We start from the raw sequence: 24946 nt of genomic DNA, 5'->3' as shown, positions 1-24946 counted from the left end.
TAAAACTAACCCTGCATTACTTTGTGCCCCACGCTCCCCTATATTATGTTACACTTCAGTTTTTTTTTTTTTTTTTTCTGTGTGTGAAGACAGTAGCGCAAATCGATGAATGAATGTTCCGAAGTGAAATACATTCAACGCTTCAAGTTTAATGGAATTGAAATTAAAGTTGAATAAACTTCAACAACTTAACTGTTCAGGGCACTAATGTCAGACTCATTTTGGATAGGAAAGTTTATTGTTAAATTGCTAAATGCACTGCCTCCACTACATATCTCTGTCACGTCATTATTAGTGTTGGATCACCACATATGAGTGATCATTGCAAAAGAATGTGTTTATGCATATATATTCTCTTCATGAATAAACTTTATTCTATATATAGTGCCAGTCAAATGTTTGGACACACAAATGGGAAAGTGTCCAAACTTGACTATTACTGTACTATAATATACACAAAGACTATCGGCCGATATATCGGTATTTGCATTTTTTTTTTCACTCCCTAATATCAGTATCCGTCCCAAAAAACCCATATCAGTCTGGCTCTAGTCGACATGTGCAGTATTTTCATCAAATTCATCCATGTTTACTGAACAGAGATGAATAACTGTGAGGTAGGTTTGTGCTTAAGGAGTGGTGTTTCCCTTCATGTGGGAGTGAAGCATCTGCACACAACACCCAGAGAGAGCCATCAACACCAACAGAACACACACACAGCATGCGCCGATCAGGGCTTGAAATTAACAGATTGGCTTCATTCTCAGGTACGCTTTATCATCCCTGACAGAGGGACAGTGATGTGTGTGTCCCTTACTGAACAGCTACACCAGGACTGCGTCTGTGATTCCAGCCTGGATTCATATTAGTGCAAGTTAAAGGGGTTTTTCTGTTATCATTTACTCCCCCTGTTGTCATTCCTTTCTTCTGAGAAACACTAAACAACAATGTATTTTGAGATATTTCAACAAAAAAAAATCCCAACGCTGGAAAGTCAATGGCCACCACAACCATTTGGATTTTAGCGTTCTTCAAACTATCATCTTTCGGTTACAGAGAAGAACATTACACAGATTTGAATGACTTGAGGGGAATAGATGGTGTCAGAAGGATCATTCGTGGGTGAAAAATCTATTACACTCGGGTATGTTTATTATTTCATAAAATCACACTCATTAAAATATGAGTATGTCATTTCTCATCTATTCATAGGAGATTAAGGGTCAGTCTCAGGAAAAAACACCATGTCTGTCCAAATGACCTCCTACTGATATAATAACCATCTTTATTAATCTTCACAATATTATCACCATACTAAATCGTAAAAGAAAAGCATTGCTTGTTTTGTTTTTTAATGTGAATATCAGTTTCAAAATATCAGAATATCAAATATTTTCCAATGCAGATTATAAATGTAACATTTTCTCCTTTAAATGGTGATTTTATTTGTAAAACATCAAAATATTTTGGCCACAATGGTATCAAGTATCAGTCTTTATCAGCCTTTCATGAGATTCACACGCCATGTAAACAGGCTTTATAGCTACAAAATTATTTTGTAAAAGGAACACAAATCGTCCTTGGAAAGAATAATGACTGAAATAACAAATGATATGAATCCCAGGTTTACTGTGATGGTGTTAGTCTAAGAGATAAGTTAATGCTGTTAACACACATATTGGGTTGATTTCAAAATAGTTTATAAATCAACCACTTAAAAAAACTAACTACAACAAAATAGGAGGGTTTATTTTCCACCAATGTCTGTGCAAATGAGCATCAAAACATGCTTTTTTGTAAATAATAATAAACACTGAAACATTTTAGCTTAAATGGCATTGTTTCCTGTGAATGACCCACATACTACAAAAGTATAGAGGACTTTTCTGATCTAAAATGTCACTGAAAAGAAACGGAGAAGTTGGATTAAAACAATCTAAAAGGTTGTTTAGTTTAGCGAAAGAGAGAAGGCAGTTTTGAGCAGTTTGTCTGAAGGTGCAGAAGATTGGTGTGGAAAAGCTGATGAGTTTCTCGGCCAGTCTTTGCACGCAGCAGTCAGTAATTTCAAGCCCTATGTTTGTTTTCTGTTTTCACTGGAGTTGTTCTTCATGGGTTTCAATCGTAATAAGATGTAATTGTTCGTTCTGGCTATGAGGAAGCTTCCAGAGTCTGGTTAGTCACAATACAACAGTAAGATTGTGAACATACCTGAGCAATGTTCAAGGTCTAGAGCATTGGAGGAGGAGGAGGATGGGCGGGGAGAGACAGGACAGAACAAAAATAAAGGAGGAAAAAAAAGAAAACACAAATACAGTGACTAGGAGGCCAGCTCCAAGTAACCCTGTCAGTCAAGCCAAACCACACCCCCAGAGACAGGTACGAGAGGGACAGGTGTGCGATACTCCCTACCAGACAGACCAAAGCACACAGAGAGAGAGAGCGAGAGCGAGAGCTGGCGGCTCATAGAGGAACTAGGCTAGTTTGGCAGGGAGTATGGTGGAGGCTGGCCAAAGTCATTCACTTCCTGTGGGACTACTCAAACTACAGCAGCTGATCTCTCCACCTCCACCAGCCTCTCTTCACAGAGAAGAGGATGAGCACGTGAGGCAGAGGAGGGAGAGAGAGCACTGGGAGACAGAGAGAGAGAGAGAGAGAGGGGGGGGGGGGGGGGGGGTACCTGTTTGTTGAGGCCCAGCATGTTGCACACCATGTCTCTGGAGTACGGCTGCTCCAGCACATACCTCAGCAGACCCGTCTGCGGCTCGAACAGGTCCTACACACACAAACACACAGGACTGTTTATAACCACACACATGGCTTTGGTTAAACCAACATTCAGATGAAAATACATGACATCTAAAGCTGCACTATATCGGTGTCCTTGAAACACGAAAGCAGTCATAAGTAGCACAGGTATATTTGCAGCAAAAGCCAACAGTGGGTCAAAATTATAAAATTTTCATTCATTCCATTAGGATATTAAGTAAAGATCATGTTTCGTGAAGATATTTTGTAAATTTCCTACCGTAAATATATAAAATCTTAATTTTTGATTAAAGAGCAACTAAACCCTAAACCAACTTTTTTTAGTTAATGATCTGTAAGAATGGGGCTTTATTAGTGCTGTTCATTGATTCGAGTAACTTTTTTGACATTTGAGTATAAAGTGTTTTAATTCTACAATATATGGTGTAAAAACGTCTGAGTGCTGCCCTCTTCAGGTTGCACGGTGGCTACTGCAGTTAATGTTTCGTATTGGATGTTGCGGTGGCAAGTGATGTAAGCGGTGGCAAGTGACGAAAGCAGTTTCCAGCTCACCACTCCCCTCTGTACGAGCTACCACGCCCCTGGCAGTATAAAACCATCTTGTTCCGTCAAAATCACTGTAGTGAGTCAGGAGTTGGAATTGCGAGTATTGAAAACGACTAGGATAGGCTATTATAGCATCTATTTAGCATAGCAATTATATAGTTATTTAGATCTTCAAGTTGGTGTAGATTTATCTGTATTTAGTACAGTGGTCAGGATGGTACGGAGGTGTGTTGCTGGTTGTGACAGCACTGCTGGATTGCATAGTTTTCCAGCAGACTTTAAAATTAGGCGCCAGTGGTTGCATGCACTTGGCCTGGAAGACCGCAAGTTCCCGCCAAGAGCTGGAGAGTGCAAACTGCATTTTACACGGGATTGCTTTTCCAACGCAATGGAGGTGGAAATGGGCTTCTCCACATAGCTCGCGCTGAAAAGCGACGCGGTGCGGGAGTTAATACGGCAGTTTGAGCCAGCTGCTCGAATTGATATGAACAGACACTTCGACATCCTCCACTTCAGGTGAAAGTGGGGGAGAAAAGTCCTCTACTTCAAATGACCGCTCTGTAGCAAAGCTACTTGCGTCATTACGGTCCATTTTAGCGTCTCTGACAGCAGCTGTCAATCAATCCGTCACAGCGGGTCTCAGGTTCACGCCACACTCGCTCAGCCCTGCCCTCGGTTCGTCCCCTCTATCTGCGCTGTTATCTGCCCACTTTTCAGCATTTTTCAAATATTGTCAGTGGGTGAAGTCGGGCTCTGACCAGGGGTTTAGTTACCCTTTAATAATATGCATTGCTAAGAACTTCATTTGGACAGCTTTAAAGGTGCAGTGTAATTTTTAGCGGCATCTAGTGGTGAGGTTGTGAATTGCATCCAATGGCTCAGTCCCCCACTCAGCCTTCCCTTTAGAGAAGCTACGATGACCGACACAGGTTAAGATGTTGTTGGCAAAGACAGCAGAGAGCAATGAGTTCCCTCTCAAGGTGGTAACTCAACATCATGTCAGCTATTGACGTGTATGGGAACTCCTCCCTTCTCCACTTTTGCTGAAATCTTATGGGCAGGGTGCGAGAGGTCCAACACCACACAATGCCCACCGTGAACCGCCCTCTCACCAGCGCTTCTAGCCTCGCGGGGGCGGGGCTCCGGTCAAAACATGCCATCAGTAGCTATGGCGGCCGTAGAGCCAATGCGTCCACTGTGTCACTTCCTGGACGCGTGGAGGGCTATCCCAGGAATTTCACTGTGGATATTGGGAATAATTCAGCATGGATATTCTCTTCAGTTCAAATGCAGACCTCCCCGCTTCAATGGTGTTGTCCCGTCACTAACTTTGCACCAAAACCTTTCCATTCTGAGACAAGAAGTTCTCAGTCTGCTCGAGAAAGGAGCGATAGAGCAGTGCATTCTACTCTCAGATCAAGCGCAATGCACATCTTGAATTATCTGGACGATTGGCTGATTTTAGCCCACTCAAGAGATGTGCTAATCAGTCACGTGGAAACACTGCTTCACCATTTGGATACGCTGGGATTGCGTGTGAATATGCAGAGGAGCGTGTTTACACCAAGTATGCTTGGACTCGATGGGGATGCGAGCCCGCATCTCTCAATAGCGCATAGAGGCACTGAGGGAATTTCAGAGGCTTCTGGGACTGATGGCGGCGGCTTCTTCAGTTTGCCATCTGGGTCTGCTGCATATGTGGCCGCTGCAGTTCTGGCTGAAGATTCGAGTTCCGCCGAGGGCGTGGTCTTCACCATGTACTGATTTGAACCGACAACACGTCTGTGGTCTCGTACATAAATCACCAGAGCGCTGTGTGTTCCAGGGCTCTATTCAAACAGGCAGTGAGTCTCCTGTTGTGGGCTGACCGACACTTTCTCTACATAAGCCCTGGTTCATGGACCAGAGAGAGTTAGTGGTGGCTCCCCCATGGCAAATCCCCCTCAGGAAGCCACTGCGAGGACCCTAAATGAGTGGGATGATCTGCAAGCACAAGTGCTGAGCAGACTTACGGAGGCGCACGCACCTTCTACCAAGCGCCTCTATGCTCTGAGGTGGGGAGTTTTCACAAAATGGTGCCAGGACATTGGTATTGACCCGGGAACCTGTTCTGTGTAGGATGTTTTGCGCTTTTTCTACAGCACAGATTGGATTGCAGGAGTTTGCCATCCACGCTGAAGGTGTATTTGGCCGGTGTATTGCTGCTTTTCATTCCCCAGTTGACAGGCAATCGATTGGTAAGCACCCTCTGGTAATCAGTTTTCTAAGAAGAGTGAGGAGTTTGTGTCTTTCATGACCACACTCCGTGCCGCCGTGGGATCTAGCCTTAGTTTTGAGGGCTCTATCTTTAGCACTATTCGAGCCCTTAGCTTCAATAAAAGATAAAGAGCTTTGCCTGAAGACATTGGAGACTTACACGCGCTTTTGGTGAATGATGATTGCATCTGTTTCGGACCTGGCGACTGTAATGTCACTCTCCGGTTGAGACCAGGTTACGTTCCGAAGTCACTCAATACACCGTTTAGAGCACAGGTTGTTTCCCTGCCCGCCTTATCTGCTGAGCCGTCAGCCCCACTTGACGCTGATGCTCAGAGCGCTGTTTGCCCTGTTAGGGCTTTGCAGATCTATGTAGATCGCTCGGCCGCCTTTCGTCAGTCGGACCAGCTGTTCGTGTGCTTTGGTGGTTGTGTTAAGGGACGTGGTTTTTCAAAACAGAGACTTTCTCACTGGATTGTGGACACATATTGCTTTGGCGTACAAATGCCAAGGAAAAAATTGTCCCCTCAACATCAGAGCTCATTCTGTGAGGGCGATTAGTAAATCACGGGCCTGGTCTAGAAGTATGTCTATCCAGGATTTATTTCTTGCTGCTGGCTGGTCATCCCAGAACACATTTGCCAGGTTTTACAAGCTGGATGTACCCTCTGTTGTGTCACAAGTACTTTTGTTGAGTTAAGTTACTTTCATGTGTTGTGAACAGTTATAACCGGCTATACAGTAGTTGCCATGGCTGCTAACTCTGTGTTATGGTTTATAAGGTTTATGCAGATGTCATCGTTAACGCTGTCAACTCTTGTGCTTCAGTGCTCATAATGTTGTGTCTGCCCTTCTCAGTGCAGCCTTCGTGTTCATTGCATTAAGATATGCAAATTTTGTTAGGGTCGGAGCAGATGTTTCATTGGTCTAGTTCCACCTATCAGATGAGAGTACTCTTAGCGACGCGGCTATAGGCTAGAACTGTCTTGCTTATGTGTGGGTGTGATTGACCCCGTTCAGGGCTTATCTTCACTGCTCTTACAGCAGGATTTAATACAGTCCCCTTATATATCAATAGCTGACATAAAGTTGGGTTACCACTCCGAGAGAAAACGTCTTCGGTTACTATCATAACCTCGTGATGCAGCACGCTCCGTAGAGCAGTTTGTTCGTTTAGGGCTACTGTAGAAACATGATGGCGACTTCCGTGTGAAGAGACCCGCGGTGTATGTAGCGTTTGGTCTCGTACTTTATCGCATATGTTGTCAGTGTTGTGCACTTGCTTAGACCTTTGTTGTGATAAACAGTAAAGTGTGTTCAAGCACCAGCCAAGAGAGTGTAAAGAAATACCCTTTGTGAGAAGCAGTTAAATCAGCGGGAGTTAAAAGCAGATCGTAAGTGTATTTATTTCTTGTCTCATAAGTGTTGAGCGCAGTTGTCGTTGCTCTGAAACACTTGTTTGTTTACTGTTTTGAGACGTGCTGCGTTTGGTCTCGTACTCTATCGCATATGTTGTCAGTGTTGTGCGCTTGCTTAGACCTTTGTTGTGATAAACAGTAAAGTACGTTCAGCTGAATTCAATTTCCGTTTTGTCGGGTTTAAAAAAAGATTAGTATACCGCGGCAGCGGTCGCGGCAGCCCTCCAGTTAAGCCCTCCTCGTGTGAAGACCGAAGAGTGTAAAGACCATCAACTCTACCGTGCGACTCCACCGGGCAGGGACCACCGGCAGGGGATATAAGTATTTTTTTGATTACTCTTTTTCCTTTCTGTTTCAGTTGTTTTTTGTTTATAACCAAATCTTACTATGTGTTTCCAGATCCCTACTATCATTACCACTCGTAAACCATGCAACACACAATGTAGACAGCGCAATCTTAACAACATGCACACTTTGCCTATGTCTGCTAATACACTACTTTCTTTTCCTATTGGTCTCTGGAATTGCCAGTCTGCTGTAAGCAAAACCGATTTCATTACATCTATTATTAGTCATTCAAAGCTTAATCTCATGGCCCTAACAGAGACCTGGATCAAACCAGAGGACACTGCTACACCTGCAGCACTCTCCAATAATTTCTCATTTTCCCACTCTCCCCATTTAAATGGAAGAGGTGGAGGTACTGGTCTGCTCATCTCTTATGATTGGAGATTTAATCCTTTACCATCTTTGGGTATCAACAGCTCCTTTGAATCTCATTCAGTTACTGTTACCTACCCTTTTAAAATACATTTTTTAGTTGTCTATCGACCCCCAGGACCACTGGGTAACTTTTTGGATGAATTAGATGTGTTGCTCTCAACCTTTTCTGAGGATGGTACTCCCCTAGTTATGCTTGGAGATTTCAACATTCATCTAGATAAACCTCTGTTTGCCGATTTCCACACTCTGCTTGCCTCTTTTGATCTCAACCGAGTGTCAACTACTGCTACTCACAAATCAGGCAACCAACTGGACCTTATTTATACACGAAACTGCTCTACTGATCATGTTCTGGTTACTCCACTGCACACGTCGCATCACTTCCTCCTCACTCTTAACCTCAACATGATCCCTGACACATCACTTACCCCTCCACATGTCATCTTTCGACGTAACCTACGTACACTTTCACCCTCCCGGCTATCTGCAATGGTTTCATCTTCACTTCCTTCCCCTAAACTGTTTGCATCTTTGCATCGTTTGCATCTCTGCTAATGTCTCCTCTGCTAAAAGGACATACTACCATAACAAAATTAACAATTCATCTAACTCTCGCATGCTTTTTAAAACCTTTTCCTCACATCTTTGTCCTCCTCCTCCTCCTCCTGCTTCATCTCTAATAGCTGACGACTTTGCAACGTTTTTCATTAATAAAATTAAACACATTAGTGCACAATTTTCCACACCACAATCAGTCAAGCTCATATCACCAGCAAACTTACACTCATTTACATCCTTCTCTTCACTCTCTGAGGCAGAAGTGTCAAAACTCATCCTTTCTAATCACCCTACAACTTGCCCACTTGATCCAATTCCATCTCATCTCCTTCAAGCCATTTCTCCTGAAGTTGTACCTGCACTCACTCACATCATGAACACTTCCCTCCACACTGGTGTTTTTCCCTCATCATTTAGACAGGCTCGTATAACTCCACTACTTAAGAAACCCACCCTCAACCCATCTCTTTTAGAGAACTACAGACCAGTTTCCCTTCTTCATTTTATTGCAAAATTCAAAGTATCTTGGAGAGGTGAGGTGTCCAAGTCTCAACATCTAACTACTGGGGTGCCTCAGGGCTCAGTTCTTGGACCACTTCTCTTCTCTGTCTACATGGCATCATTAGGTTCTGTCATTCAAAAACATGGCTTTTCTTACCACTGCTATGCACTCAACTCTACCTCTCATTCCATCCTGATGATCCGACGGTAGCTATTCGCATCTCAGCTTGTCTAACTGACATTTCTTCCTGGATGATGGACCATCACCTTCAACTCAACCTTGCCAAGACAGAACTGCTTGTGATTCCAGTAAAACATTGTTTCATCACAATTTCACCATCAAGTTAGGCACATCAACCATAACTCCTTCAAAAACAGCTAGAAGCCATGGAGTTATGATTGATGATCAGCTGACTTTCTCAGACCACATTGCTAAAACTGTCCGATCCTGCAGATTTGCTTTATTCAACATCAAGAAGATCAAGCCCTTTCTTTGGGAACATGCTGCACAACTCCTTTTTCAAGCTCTTGCAATGCTCTCTTGGCAGGTCTTCCAGCCAATTCTATCAAACCTTTACAATTAATTCAGAGCGCGGCAGCAAGATTAATTTTTAATGAGCCAAAAAGAATACACGTCACACCTCTGTTTATCAATTTGCACTGGCTTCCAATAACTGCTCGCATAAAATTCAAGGCATTGATGTTTGCCTACAGAACTACCACTAACTGCACCCATTTACCTAAATTCGTTACTTCAGACTTATGTGCCCTCTAGAAGCTTGCGTTCTGCAAGTGAACGTTGCTTGATTGTCCCATCCCAAAGAAGCACAAAGTCACTTTTACGTACTTTTAAATTAAATCTTCCCTTCTGGTGGAATGAACTCCCCAACTCAATCCGAGTCCTTAGCCATCTTCAAGAATTGGCTTAAAACACATCTCTTCCATCTTTATTTGACCCTCTAATTTTAACACTCATTATTCTAATTCTATTCTTTAAAAAATCTAACTACCTTTCTAATCTTTTTGTATTCTATTTTCGGTAACACTTTAGAATAAGGTTCCATTAGTTAATGTTAGTTAACTAGTTTCGTTAACATGAACTAAGCAAGAACAATCCTTCTACAGCATTTATAAGTCTTAGTTCATGTTAATTTCAACATTTACTAATGCATTATTTAAATCAAAAGTTGTGCTTGTTAACATTAGTTAATGCACTGTGAATTACAATGAACTAACAATGAATAACTGTATTTTCATTAACTAACATTAACGAAGATGAATAAATACAGTAATAAATGTATTATTCATTGTTTGTTCATGTTAATTAATACATTAACTAACATTAACTAATGGAACCTTATTCTAAAGTGTTACCCTATTTTCTTTTCATTTATTATGCAATTGTATATGTGTGTGTGTGTGTGTGTGTATGTGTAAAGACCTCTAACTAGCTTGCTCTATTCTTTTATTTTTTTATTCTATCTGTTTTCTTTTTATTTATTATATTAGTTAAAATCCCATGCTACGTGTACTGTGTTAACCTAACTGAGACTTGTTATAGCACTTATATATCATTGCTCTTTCTGTTGTTTTTGATTGCTTCCACTGTCTTCATCTGTAAGTCGCTTTCGATAAAAGCATCTGCTAAATGAATAAATGTAAATGTAAATGTAATGTAGATAGAAATAGCTCAATTTAAGGCAGCGGTTCTCAATTCCAGTCCTCGTGCCCCACTGCTCTGCACATATTGCATGTGTCTCTTTGTTAACACACCTGATTCAGATAATCAGCTCGTTAGAAGTGAGCTTCGTGCATGAACTGTGTTCAGATTGACATGGTCTCTACACAGTGTTTACTGCTCCCTACTACCTGAGCAGGGAAATATGTTGAAGTTTACTTCACTTCGGAACAGTCATTCACAGATTTGCGTTGCGCAACGTCCGTCTGCACACACGGACAAGTATGACATCATATACCTCTGTAAATCAATACAATTTAAATTCACATCTCACACACTTCCAAGCACTTTGAATGGAAAATATATGTTCGCTTCGAACTGGAATCATGAATATCACTGAATATGCTGTAATGTCCACTTCGCAGGGCACTTATTTTCAAATAGAGCAAATGTCTGAAGCAATAAGAGAAACATACAAAATGTGCAAAGCAGGAACTGAGAACCGCTGATCTAAGGTAATAAAAACATATTGGTTCATTAACAAAGGACTTTATAAAGTCTTTATAAGGTCACACACACACACATAAATATATATATATATATATATATATATATATAAATGATACTACAATATGGCTAAATGTATAGTGAAATCACAAATGCTTTTAATTAAATAATATGTTGCCAATTAAGTGACAAAAACCAGCTGTGTATATATTTATTTGCAAACAAGCATCCAAAATAACAGCTTGATGGAGAAAGGTTTGAGTTGGTTCATGTAATGAGTACACCCACATTTTTTCAACAAAAAAAATGGTTCATGCTCAAAGCTTTTTTAATATTATTTTTTTATATTGCAATGAGTATTTTAGAAAAACGAAATATTAAAATGAGAGTTTTTCCAAACTCTGCAGTCCTACAGGCTGTTAATTGGCCTCGATTCTTCCATCCAGAATATAAATAATGGCATTTTCTCTTTATAGTCAAAAAAGGTTTGTATATTATTAAAATGTTCTTCACGCCAAGAAAAAAACATTTATTTTAGGAAGCGGTCCCTGAAAGATTCTGTGAGGAACCAGAAATACTTCTGGACATGGGAACCCTGGGAAACCCCCTTGTGGAAACTTTATTTATAAGAATGTGTAATGAAAAATCATTTTCTTTATTAATCCAGTGCCACTGATCAATCAGTCACAGTAATCCGAGAGTCTGTGTGCTTGGATTAGAGTTGTGTGTCTGTAACCATCCATGATTTCACATGATCTTAATGCTCCTCTTGATGTTGGATGAAACATGACCGTGAGTGTTTTTCTGCGAGGTGGAGAGCGGTACCTTATCGTAGGGCAGCATACCCCTAAGCGGGAAGCGCAGAGTGCTCGGGTCCAGTTTCCACGAGTTACAAATGGCCCCAGAATTATTAACCACTGGGAGAAGACTGCAGCGCCCTGCAACACATTCTGACATGTGACACTGCCGCAGAGGCTCATGGGATACATCTTCCACACAACATGAGACCAGGATGTGTGAAGGTGTCTTACCGCAGATGGAGTTAATACGGGCAGTCGGTCTGAAACTATCGACGAAGTCAGATATCAGGCTGCCCAACAGCTGAAAAGAAGCAGAGGGTTGGGTGTCATTAACTGAGGATGAATCCACACTGCCTTACCTCAGCAGTCTGAAGAGCGTTACCCAGTGTGAGAGCGTGCCCTCCGGATACAGCTTCCTGATCTCCGTCACAGCGAAGTACGCCGGCAGCAGACAGGCGTTACGGTCCAGGATGTACTCCACCACCTTCACACAGGAAGAAGAATCCAGACAGGTGAAGTCAGAAGTGCTCTCTTAAACATATCTGCTTTACATGCTCACTGTAGTTCCTTTAAGGTAGTTTTATTTATTACCATATATGTCCATAACTGTCATTTTTCACACACAAAACAAATCTTGTTGTGACATTTTACAAAACTCAAGACTTGGTCAAAATCTCATGTTATAAATTATGAAGTGCTATGCAGGCTATTAAAGACTATATTAACTGATTAGACAGCAATGCTTATAGATGATTGACTTTTTAAGGCTAAGAAAATCGATGCTGAATCGTTTCTCAATTTGTGATGCATCTATATATTTTCCCAGCCCTACAAAAACAGTGAGCTGTCACTGAAAGATGAGGAGTTTGCATCCCAGTCAATCACAACCAGGAAACACTAGAAGGACCATCATCAGACGCGTACTTCTCTCGCTGCCAGCAGCTGCTGGACCACAGCCGAGCTCATGAAGTTTGGGACGGTCTGAATCTTGTCCAACACGGCCTTCAGCAGATCCCTCACGCCCTGAACATCCACAGAGAAGAAGACGTAAAGAAAACAGAAGAAACACAGAGAAGAGAAGACATAGAGTAAATGATAAGTAACACAGCTATAATAACAACTCTTCAGGTCATTAACTGATTACAGGTCAGCTATATGATCAAAATCATACCACATTACACATGAAAACCTTCAACTTTCATCTGTTATAAATATATCCTGCTTTCCTTCACATAATAAATGTGACATACTACAGAGCAAATCTCAACTATTTGTTGTTTATATCATCACAAATGTTAAACTATACTATCAGCCAGCTCTAAACATGGCACATTAGGCATTAAGCTGTTTTACACATGAATATGATGATTTTCTGTAAAGCTGCTTGGAAACAATGTGTGCTTTGAAAAGCATTCTACAAAATAACTCGGATGCCAATCTGTGAACTCATTAAAACACACTTTAACTGGAAAACTATGGCATTAGTTTTATTCCTCACCTTGTAGTCGACTCCTCCGATGATTTTGCGGATGAGTTTGAAGGTCAGAGCCCAGAGCTGAGTCCTCTCCCACTCCAGACTGTCCGAGCTGACCAGAGCCTGACACACCATTCTGGAAAACAGCGTTACACAGTCAGAGTCCTGATCTCCATCAGTGAGGACGTCAGCTGCTGTAATAGTACTGGAGAAAGACTGTACCACTACACACCATGGATGACAATGCATGTGTGTGCATAACATGACTTGTTTTAGAGAGAACACAATTTGTGTGTACTACGACTTTCTTTTTCCAGTAGTAGTTATAGACTAATAGACTAACCTCAGCATGATGTCAGACCTCGAGGTGTGTTTACCTGGGAGGAAGCAGACTGGTCTCCACAGCCATGGCCAGACAGTCATAGAGGAAGGCGATGCGTTTGGGGCTGTGCTGACTGTGGATGAAGCGGACGATCCACTGCACACACTGATCATGTGACTCCTGCAGTCACACACACACACACACACACACACTGATCATGCGAGTAGCTGTAATCTAATACTATAACTCAGGGTGTATTCAAGTTGAGCCACAAATGTGTGACTGAGGAACACCTGTATGTGCAGATGAAGAAGAGCTGACCTGAGGAAGAGTGCTCCAGTACTGTCTGAACGCTCCTAAACAGCTCACCAGCTTGGTCCTCTCATCCTCCGGACTGTCCATAAACATGCTGCACACACACACACACACATATATGTATATAACACTCACACACACACACACACACACACACACACATATATGTATGTATATAACACACACACGCACGCACGCACACACACACACACATACACACATACATACATACATACATACATACATATATATATATATATATATATATATAAAACACACACAGTCCTCAGGTGTGTATTCGGTCATGTTTTTGTTTACTCACCCAGCAAACGCCTCTTCAATCACTTCAGTTTTCTGACGTAAACAAACAAACATTACAAGTTTAAATTTTATCCTGGGATATATTCGTTTGATAAAAGAGTCTTGTCTGGACGTGCTGTACGTTATATGAGGCATTATATTTGTTTAAATGAATGTCATGATCACCCACCACTACATCCTCAAAGATACTCTGCAGCTGGCTTTCCATTGGGCCCGCCATAACGACAGCAGAACAGGACTGCACAGACTCAAATGTTCATGACTGAAGTGTGTGTGTGTTTAGATGAATTAGACGCTCTCGCGAACACAACAGAAAACTAGCGCCAGAGACAAACCGGAAGCTGGTGCGCCGCCGGAAACACTCCGTCGGTACGAACATAGTTACACAGCGATGGTTCCGGTTTCTGTCGTGTTTTCGAGATAATACTAGAGCAAAGAAATCGAAAAATCAATAAACCTCCTGAAAGAAATGCCTTTTTTTAAATATATAAAAGATGATTAAATAATTTGTGTTACAAATATATAACACTCCTTGTATACTTGTCTCTGTACAGATTTATTTTTTAACACTATTTTACTCTTATTTTAGTTTCTGTTTTGCTTTCTCCTGTATGCTACATGGTAAATAAATGTGTCTATTTTAAATGTACGTTTTTTTTTTTTTTTTTTTTTTTTTTTTTTGATAAATAAAATACAAAATAATTGATTGATTTAGCGATGGAGCACTTTTAGGAGTTAATAGTTTATGTGCAAATTTTCTGTAGTCGATTGCCTAACCTCAATTGTAGTACATGTATCATATTGTGACGCTACACTGGTTTACACAAGACTTTTCAGTCTTGATCACCTCTAAAATACCCTCTTCTGTTTGGGTGCTTTCTAATTCAGGGCTCTTGCCAAACCAAGTTCAGGAAAAGATTTTCCTTCCATGATCCAAAATACTTTGTGATCAGTACTGTATATCCAATCACTGTCCATATTAATAATTATTAAATAATTACTGTTGCCAGCCAAAGTGTACAAACAATGAAACAGAAATTACACCAACAACTAGTGATTATAAGCAATCTCATCTCTTTATTAGATACCAACAGGATCCTACAGGACTAAGCGCCGTATTTCCTTCAAGAAATATCCAAAAACATTACCTCCTTTTACTGTAGGTCCTTCCCTGATCTCTGGCACGCTTTAGTAGTTCTGCTCAGTCTCGGGCCTCCCCATCCCGGACGAGCCCCCAACTGATAAAAAAAAGTGTTTGAGAAGATCTAATCTGGTTGAGTGATGGAGCACAGTAAGCGGGTAGGCTACCCAGGACCAAGAATGACAGACACAAATAGTGTTGTTCACTCAAGGTTCATATCTTTATTGTGTGTGGCATATTTATTAGAGTTGGGAAAATAAATCGAAGCATTGCGAATCAAGAAATTATTCGGCATCGATTCTTAGATTTCCTGAACGCATTGCGATTCTTTGTCAAGTCGATCCTGAGCTTAGTCTTGAACAGCAGATGGCTCTGCATGCTTTAGAAACAGCGTCATAAAAGCATTCTGAGCCGAGGAGAAAGCACAGGCTCAGTCGAACACACAAATGCTCTTCAGCTCTTCTTCACAATGTATTCAGAAGATCTCAAACTACATCCACGAATCAAATCTGCATCAATTTATCATCACAGCCCTAATGTTTAACTGGGTAATAGAGGAAGTGAAACTGTCAGCTCAGCACAAGTAAAGGAAAAGGACTGCCAGCTACGGAAAACAACATATGACCCACTGATCTATGTGTGATTTTATAGATCAGTGCATATGACCATGATGCATTGCTGCATATAGGAGGACACAGAAGAGCACAGGGTGTTACAGCACATTACAAATAAATAAATAAGATGCATAGAAAAAAAGCAGGTATGAACCAAAACCAGTATAGACCATGAATGGATATCTTTCACAAACTATGTCATTTAACTTTTGACTCAAAAGCTGGTAGCTATTGAACATGTCACAATTTTTCTGTAGGACTACAAGACTCGCTTTATAATTGCTTTACAATAGCTACTCATGTGGTGTAAAGGACATAATTATCGTTCTCATTTTCTGTGTGTATAAAAAGAGAGAACAGATCTTTTGTACTTTGATTTGTGTTTACTTTCAGATCCCAGGCAGAAGAACTAAACGTGACATTATGTTGACTGAGAACTGAGAAGAATGCCGTTATAACCACACAGTTACAGGACCAGAAACAGAATGTCATCAGCACATTTTCTGTGCATCTTTACACAGTTAAGGCTGCAATAATCTGTGTAATGACATAATGCAGACTGAATGATGCCAGCTCTGACCCACCTCAGTATCAATGTATATGGCGCTCATTGCAGTGTAAATGCATTCATGCCACCTCCGAGCAGCCTTAAACACTCGGTGTAAAGATTAATAAAAGCAACCTCAGAAGCGCTCTGTGCCAAATTTAGGTCAATGTGTAAATTTGACCAAAGAGAGGTGTGACAAAAACACATTCTTCAGTGTTTGGAGCACAGGTAATGAAGTCACACCTGTATAACCAGTCCACTGTCATACCACACACTGAAGGAGAAAAGCACTTAACTTAACGCTGCGATGAACACCGCTGTCATTTACAAAAGGAAGTGTTACACACATAGCATTTTGAATACACAGCATCACACACTCACCCCCCCCCCCCTCCCCCCACACACACACTGATGCCTTGATGCTGCACACAACCATATATTCATCATAACAATCAGCAACTACACTTTCACATACACACAAATATATTTATACATATAGTCAGATTCACCCACCAACAAACAAACCTTTTTCCCCCCACAGTTTTATTTTATTGTTATTTTCAAAATCTTAAACATAGTTCAACTATAGTGCACAGGCTGGATACAATACAGTGGACATGAAAATAAATCTAATAAAAATGTGAGTCGATACACATCTTGAGTTTTAGACTCAGTTCTATATTGGAGAAGAGCAAATATCAAGTGGATTAAAAAAAAAATATGATGTGAAAAAGTCCAGATCTGAAGGGTTTAAAGTTTTGAAGAAAACAATAGGAATGCGTAACTCATGAATATTAATCAGGTCGCGTTGGTATTTGTTGGAATCCTTCCAATTCTCTTCACCGGTTGGCTCGTGCTGGTTATGCCCCGCCCACCGGCGCTGCAGTAACAGTGCAGTGCGCCTGCCACACACACCTGAGGGACACACACCTGAGTGACACACACCTGAGATCAGAATGAGAACGACGGAGAGTTTGCAGCGATGGAGCCAGTTTTAGTGATCGCACTCTGTTTGCTCTGGACAAGAACATCAGGTCAGTAGAAAAATCTTTCTTTTCTCTCTCAACAGGAGTCGGTGATTTAGTTTTTTTTTTTTTTTAAATAATTTAACTCTCCTGTTCGCTATGTCTAACCTCTAAGTCTTTCCCCAGCCATGATAGTTATATGACATTGATATGATATGATATGATATGACATTAAATTTCTTATTTAAATTATAATGTCATGTGTGATTGCTTAATAAGGATATACATTAGAACCATTAGAAGTCAGTTTATCTGTCATTTTCAAGACTATCTGGAGCTATTTCAAGAAAGCTGTTCATTTCCTGTTTGATGACAGTCAAAGCTTATCTTTCCCACAAAGCCTCTTTTATGGATGTATTACAGAGCATAATAAAACCGCATCCACAAACATGTGTTTTCACATTGAAGCGTGTGCTCTTATAATGACAGCAGCACTTTTAAGAAAGCACCCTGCTATTTGATTTATTATTATTATTGCTATTGGTGCTATTGTTTGTTATACACACATTCATGCTTTGATTTTTTTTTTTTACATCAGCTTCATAAACAACAGGAAGCAGATTCTCTTTTGTGCACCGTCCTGTGGTTTTATGAAATCTGATTTATTTTAACAATGCCTGAAGCTTCACTGCCATGAAGCTCTGAAAACTGGTACAGTTCAATCAGATGCGACGAACTTCAAACGATTAGCACGGTCTTGACGAGCAGCTGTTGTTGTGTTGCAGTGTCATCGGTCGAGCGACCGCCTGAGCCTCGTCATGTCCACTTCTACTCAGAGAACCTGAGGAACACTGTGAGGTGGACGCCAGGAGCAGGACGTCCCCGGGACACCGTCTACACTGTGGAGTACGCCATGTGAGTGACCACAGAGAACCACACACTCTCAGCCTGAAACATTAGAACATATATCTTATAATACGCTCTTGTTTACATCATATATGTGTGTACTGTGAATATTCATTATGTATATATAAATACACACATACAGGATATGTTTAGAAAATATTTACATGTATTTATATTCATATAGTTGATATCATACATAAATATTTAATATATAAACAAGATATTTTCTTATATATATATATATATATATATATATATATATATATATATATATATATACATGCATTTATATATATATATATATATATATATATATAAAATATACACAGTACACACATAGGCTATATTATGTAAAAAATAAAAACGTATTATTTTGGATGCGATTTATCATGATTAATCATTTGACAGCACTAATTTCAGCTAATGTTTATTATATTTTAAGCAACAAAATGTTGTTTTTTTATGGTTTTAGTATTAGTTAGCTATAACAATCCTGCTTAAATAGATGCATCTCATTATGAACGCTGCATCCTCTGTAGGTGACATGTCCAGATGAAAAAATATAGTAATTTACATTAAATACTATAGTGTTTTAGAACCATACTACAGTAAAGAACTTGAATTACTGTGTTGTGGTTCTTCTATAGTGGCTGTGGTAAAATAACAACTATAGTCATATATGCAAATTACTTTACTCAAAACTGTACTAAGTTTTATACAATTAAAGGGAATATTTTATGACAGTCCACTACAGTTATTACAGTATTTATTACAGTTTATCAGTAGTTAATACTGCAGTATGATGTAGCATTCAGTAACAAAGTGTTGTGAATACTATAATACGTATATACAGTATAATACACTGATATATAGCAGATAGGCCTATGTCATCCGCTGATTCAAAGACACTTAAAACATGATGAAGAACAGAGACGTTAGTGGAGAAGGAAGATATCTCACACAATGTTGTCGAGGAGCTGTTGATGTGACGTGAGGTCTGGTGTTGTTCTGCAGATACGGTGATGAGGAGGAGAGCGGCTCTGAGCGGGTGAGGTGGAGGCGTGTGGAGCACTGCTCCTCCGTCACACACAACGAGTGTGACGTGTCTCAGGAGACCTTTAACCTGGAGGAGGAATACTATGCCAGAGTCAGGGCCGTCAGTGCAGACACACAGTCTGTGTGGACCGAGAGCACGAGCCGCTTCAGCCCTGCGCTCCACAGTGAGTGTCCTGTCTTCTGATGAGCACAAACACCTTCACTGAACCTTCATACAGCTACAGCAGCTCCTCACACACACACCACTGTACCTTCTTATGCCTGACTGGTGCATAGTCATACCTTACAGTAATACATGACCAAACCAGTCATAAGAGTCAAGAGAATAAATCATCTCTCCAGTGATGTGTGGTTTGTTCGGAGGACAATATCTGTCTGAGACACAACTATTATAAATCTGGAATCTGAGGGAGCAAATATATAAAAATTGAGAAAATCATCTTTAAAGTTGTTCAGATGAAGTTCTTAGCAATGCATATTACTAATCAAACATTTAGTTTTCATATATTTATGGAAGGAAATTTACTAAATATCTTCATGGAACATGATCTTTACTTAAAATCCTAATGATTTTTGGCATAAAAGAGAAATGTATAATTTTGTATTGACACATACACTGTATTGTTGGCTATAGCTACAAATATACATCTGTGATAGTGATGACTGCTTCTGTGCTGCAGGGACACATGTGTACTCTTATGGCACTATTATACACTCTCTAAGGGTCAAAAGGTAAGGGTGTCTCTATCAGGGCTCTGTCCCAGGGACAAGCTGTTGTAGCCCTAAAGGTACAGTTGGTGCTCATTTTTTCTGAGATTGTGGATGGATGGATGTTTTTGTAGTTTGTTCACCATTGTTTATTTAAGCCTAGATAAATAGAGAATAGCAGTATGAAGATGAATAATGATCAGCTTGACACTGTATGTATGTGAATGTTCAGACTATTTCAGTCCATCTCATAGTAGAGATAGTTCCTGCCAAAATAGCATAGTTAATGCCATCATTGTTAGTTAAATTTCTATAAAACATGCCCCTTCAGACTGTGTAAAAGCCTCACTAATGTAAGAAGTAACAAGAGTAAGAAGAGCTCTAGTGATTATGGTGGATATAATTACTGTACATACAGATTCTGCTTCCTCAGATTTGGAAAGGACTCGTTTGTATTCCTAATTGATGCCAGTAATAACACTGTGAAACATGAAACAATAATGACACAACGAACAGGTGCCGTATTCAGATATTTCTGACTATTGTCCACTGTTCATGGCAAATCATTAAACTCCGCCCCTAGAGCCACGCCCACATCTCAGCATCCAATCAACAGCTGATGCACAGAACAAAGTCCCTGCCTTTTCCGAAAATCACTGCAATACATTTTTATCAAGAATTGACGTCCACATATTTATTAATTTGCTAAGTAACAGTGTTATTAGCAGATAATACACAGTCAGCCGGTCATTACTGCGAAATAATCCGGTCGATCAGTTCAGCTTTGCCTTTCCTCTGGTGTCATAAAAGTGTAATACAGTTGAACTGAAATCAATCTTTTCATGTAATAATAATTGAGATAATGGACAACCATAGGTTATTGTCTGTGAGTAAACCTTGAGTTCAGATCACCCCGTCAGTTTATTTTGTGATTATGACCAGCTGACTGCACGTTGTGCCGGATGTCAAATATGTGTTGCTAAGACGTTTCAGTTTTTACACGCCGCGTCACAACAGTCAACAGAGAGAAATCTGAGCTCCCAGAACATCTTCCAACAAAGACCTGAGCTTGTTTTACAAGCCGTACACTCGTCCCGCCTCCTGCAGCAATAGGGTGTTTATTAGGAAAGTAAATGTGTTAAAACCACATACATGACATTCATTTAGAGTGAGCTATATAGAGATAACACCCCTTCACCTGTCAGCATGGTTTTCTGAAGTGTTGTGACTCATGATTTATCAGATACTTCAGCTGTGTCATGAACTCATCGTGTCAGGTGTTTATATCGAGCTGATTCTCACAGACGTCTCTGTTATAAACAGAGCTCCTCTTGATCAGGCATGGCTGAACTCTGACCCTCATAAAAGCCAATGATTAGCTTCTAATGGACCTGTCTCGCAGCGATCCTCGGCGCGCCGCTGCTGGAGCTGAGCGTGCTGCAGAACTACATAAACGTCACCATCAAGGGGCCCTTCAGATGGAGAACCAGGAGGACCAGGAAAGAGAAGTCACTGTGGAAGATCTTCCCACACATGATCTATAACGTCTCTGTGTTCAACGGCAGGAGCGGTGACACAGTGAGTCCAGTCACCTTCATCTATACAGTGCTTTTAACAATACAGATTGTGTCAGTATCTAATAGGAAAATACTGTATTTCCAAAAGAGTGTGCAGAAGAACACTAACATGCTCTTTTGTGGCTCTGCCAGGCCTACATGGTTCTTAAAACTGGGAAGGTGACGCTGGGCCCTCTGGAGTCCTCCAGCCAGATCTGTGTGAGGGTGCAGGCGCAGTCCGAGTCTCTGCCCCTGGCCTTCAAACCCAGCGAGCGGCAGTGCGTCGAGACGCCCAGAGGTAACCCAGCTGGACCTCCCCATGCGTGAGTCTGCAGACGCTGTGAGTGTGTGTAACCCGCTGGTGTTTCTCTCCCGCTGTAGACCAGCTGCTGTCTTCTCTGCTGGGCGGCGTGCTGCCGTCTGCTCTCTGTCTGTGTGTCCTCGCTGTGCTCGGGGGACTCGTCCACTGCTACATCACTGACCACAGACAGACACTGCCCAAGAGCACGGTATTACAACAGACACACACCATATTCAGACAGCACAATCTCACAGAGAACTGAGGATGGGCTTGTTTGACTAGATAACATAGATTCAGACGGGCTGGGACAGAATGATGTTGTGAATGCTTCTACTGTCACTTTTCAATAACCTAATGCACCCCTACTGAACAAAAGAATAATTTGCAGCTAATGCAACTGATGTCTGGTAGACAATACTATTCAAAGGTTTGGGGTCAGTACAACCTTTTATTCATCATGGATGCATTAAATTGATCAAAAGTGTTATACGAAATATTTCTGTCTCAAACAAAAGTTGTTCTCTTAAACCTTTTATTCATCTGTGAATCCTGAAAAATAAACTGTATCTCTGCTTCCCCAAAAATATTGACAGCACAACTGTGTTCAACATTGATAATAATCAGAAATGTGTCTTGAGCAGTAAATCATCATATTATTCTGATTTCTGAAGATCATGTGACTGAAGACTGGAGGAATGATGCTGAAAATACAGAAATACATGACACTTTAACACAGATTCATACAGAAAACAGCTGTTTTACATTAGAATAATATTCAACAATTTTACTGTATTTTTACTTAAATAAATGCAGCCTTGGTGAGCATAGAACACTTTTTGTTACTAACCCCATACTTTCGAATAGATGCCTATGATTACAGTATTATCACAGAAGGGCTTCAGAATAGATCTTAATGTGAGGATGGGAGTCATATCATCAGTAGTTTTGATCACACACTGTACTCCTGTCGTTTCAGCAGGTGGTTGATATGAGCCAAAGGCTTCACACTCTCCAGCCAGAAAAGCCTCCAACCATCATTGTTAACATAGTCAAAATGGGAGAGGGGTGGGCTGTGCCTCAGCTGGTGTGTGGTGAGGACTGGTCAGCGGCGGATGCTCCAGGGTCGGTGGGTTACACTCAGCAGCTCGCTCTGTTACCGGACGAGGAGGAGTCTGTGAGCGTGGACCCTGAGCCGCAGGAGCAGCACAGCGAGGCCATAGAGTACGGCATCGTCCAAGCCCACAGCAGCCCATACCGGACACAACAGCACACAGTGAACGCCTGTGAGGACCAAGACCAAGCACAGATATTCCTGGACTGGAGCCCAGAGACCCGAGAGCTGAAGATCCCTCTGACGGGTCTGTTAGGTCTGGAGGACGAAGCTCAGATCCAGACTGAAGCAGTCACACTGCTGCCTAACCTCATCCTGAGACAGAGCTCGGGGGAACACAGCGAGCCGGAGCCGGAGCCGGAGCCGGAGCCGGAGCCGGAGCCGGAGCCGGAGCTGGACGGCTTCATCAAGATGGAGCGAGACTGGGGTCTGGTCATCCACTCCGGCCCAGACTGACAGAGCAATGATACTGCTGCTTCAGACTCCACACAAGATGAAGATCGCTTCACCAGGTTTAAGGTTTACACACCAGACAATATTAGGGCAGCAAAACGATTAATCGATTCAAAACCAAAGTTTATGTTTACATACTACTGTATATGTGTGTGTGTAGTGTGTATATTTATTATGTATACACAAATACACACATATGTATATATGAAGAGTTAATTTGCAAAAACAGATTACAGATAATCATGTTTTGATTAACTGCAGTTGTGTTGTTTCAATTAAATAATAATAAACACAATAATGAAACACAACAAAAACATGATTCAAGAAAATAAAAAAATGAAGTTCTGTTTTTGCAAATAATTTCTCTATATATTTTAAAATGATCTGTATGTAAATACTTTATATTATATACTGTATTAATATAGATATTTAACATATAAACCAAACATATTTTTCCTCATTAATAAATAAACACAGTACACACACATATAGAATATAAACATAAACATTTATTTTTAATGGATTAATCATGACTAATCGTTGTGCAGCCCTTGAGGACACAATAAAGGATTTCCAGATTCACGGAGAACATTACATTTAATCATGGCCAACACTTTTCCCCAAAAGCCCCAGACGTGCACAGACAGGAAACTGCTCAGGGGAAATAAACTCAGTGCTGGAGGCCATGTTTGAGCCACGCATCAGAAAACATCCGTACTCAGCTATTCAACAGTCTCTTTCACAGCAAAGCCCCTGTAACACATCTACTGTAATACAGTCAAATACGTGCAGACATTTCTTCTTGTGCATTAGCCAGATTTCATTTGAAGGGAATGGACACAAGGCAAGAGTTTGAACGTCAATGACTTTCTGATAATGCATTGGTTTGTGAACTTTAGAAACTGATCAACAATGATGAAGGAAAAGGGAATTATATTGAAGGAATTCACATTTTATATAATATTGTAAATATCTATTTCAATTGTACATAAACCAAATTATAATTTTTTATTGAAATATTAATAATTGTACTTAGAAAAACATTTATTTATTGTAAAATGTGATGAACATCCAGATGAATAAAAGGACTATAAATAATGCAGATTATAAACGTTTCTTTTATTTATGCAAATGAGAGAGCTGCACTGAAAGGGAGCTTCATCTTGTTATATAATCATTAATTCAGCACCATTAATTATTAAAAGATCAGATTTCGGTTCAGGCCCTCTTCTTTTGGGTTGATTTGATTATATAAAATACATATGAACCTGAGAAATGTGTTCAGTTGAAGCTTTTCTTCCCATCATCACTAATAAAAACAGCTTTATGATGCGATTTATTAATGTTCAGTTACACAGTGATTTATAACCAGTGCCTTTAACAGTTAAAACATTGACCTTAAG

At 40.6% G+C, this 24946-nt stretch overlaps 2 protein-coding genes across 6 annotated transcripts in view; one reads left to right on the top strand and one right to left on the bottom strand.

Annotated features, from left to right (window-relative positions):
* med23 (mediator complex subunit 23) overlaps positions 1-14550 on the bottom strand; it is a 65088-nt gene extending 50538 nt beyond the window's left edge. For 2 of the 4 annotated variants that reach the window (XM_052586190.1, XM_052586192.1), the window contains exons 1-11: positions 14355-14550; positions 14187-14218; positions 13871-13958; positions 13605-13729; positions 13252-13363; positions 12678-12776; positions 12136-12237; positions 11985-12054; positions 11779-11891; positions 2678-2773; positions 2209-2226 (exon numbers count right to left, since the gene is read on the bottom strand). In XM_052586190.1, coding sequence (XP_052442150.1) covers positions 2209-2226; positions 2678-2773; positions 11779-11891; positions 11985-12054; positions 12136-12237; positions 12678-12776; positions 13252-13363; positions 13605-13729; positions 13871-13958; positions 14187-14218; positions 14355-14405 — 906 coding nt within the window. In that variant the 5' untranslated portion in view covers positions 14406-14550. The remainder of the gene's footprint in view (positions 1-2208; positions 2227-2677; positions 2774-11778; positions 11892-11984; positions 12055-12135; positions 12238-12677; positions 12777-13251; positions 13364-13604; positions 13730-13870; positions 13959-14186; positions 14219-14354) is intronic. The other 2 variants (XM_052586191.1, XM_052586193.1) reach the window with 1 other exon arrangement.
* A 2844-nt stretch (positions 14551-17394) lies between these two features.
* Positions 17395-24655, top strand: LOC127983615 (interleukin-20 receptor subunit alpha-like). Of its 2 annotated transcripts, none has more exons than XM_052585814.1 (7): positions 17395-17521; positions 18238-18367; positions 19373-19578; positions 21525-21700; positions 21832-21976; positions 22060-22187; positions 22959-24655. In XM_052585814.1, exons 1-7 carry the CDS (start codon positions 17470-17472, stop codon positions 23544-23546), a joined length of 1425 nt encoding a protein of 474 aa, XP_052441774.1. In that variant the 5' UTR covers positions 17395-17469; the 3' UTR covers positions 23547-24655. The 2 variants fall into 2 exon arrangements, with proteins under 2 accessions (XP_052441774.1, XP_052441773.1); XM_052585813.1 differs by having other exon boundaries at positions 22956-24655.
* Positions 24656-24946: the final 291 nt, after the last annotated feature.

This window comes from Carassius gibelio, chromosome B20 (genome assembly GCF_023724105.1).
Source record: "Carassius gibelio isolate Cgi1373 ecotype wild population from Czech Republic chromosome B20, carGib1.2-hapl.c, whole genome shotgun sequence".
Classification (NCBI taxonomy): Eukaryota; Metazoa; Chordata; class Actinopteri; order Cypriniformes; family Cyprinidae; genus Carassius; species Carassius gibelio.
The sequence above is the reverse complement of the archived record's forward strand: the minus strand, read 5'-3'. Positions and strand labels throughout refer to the sequence as shown.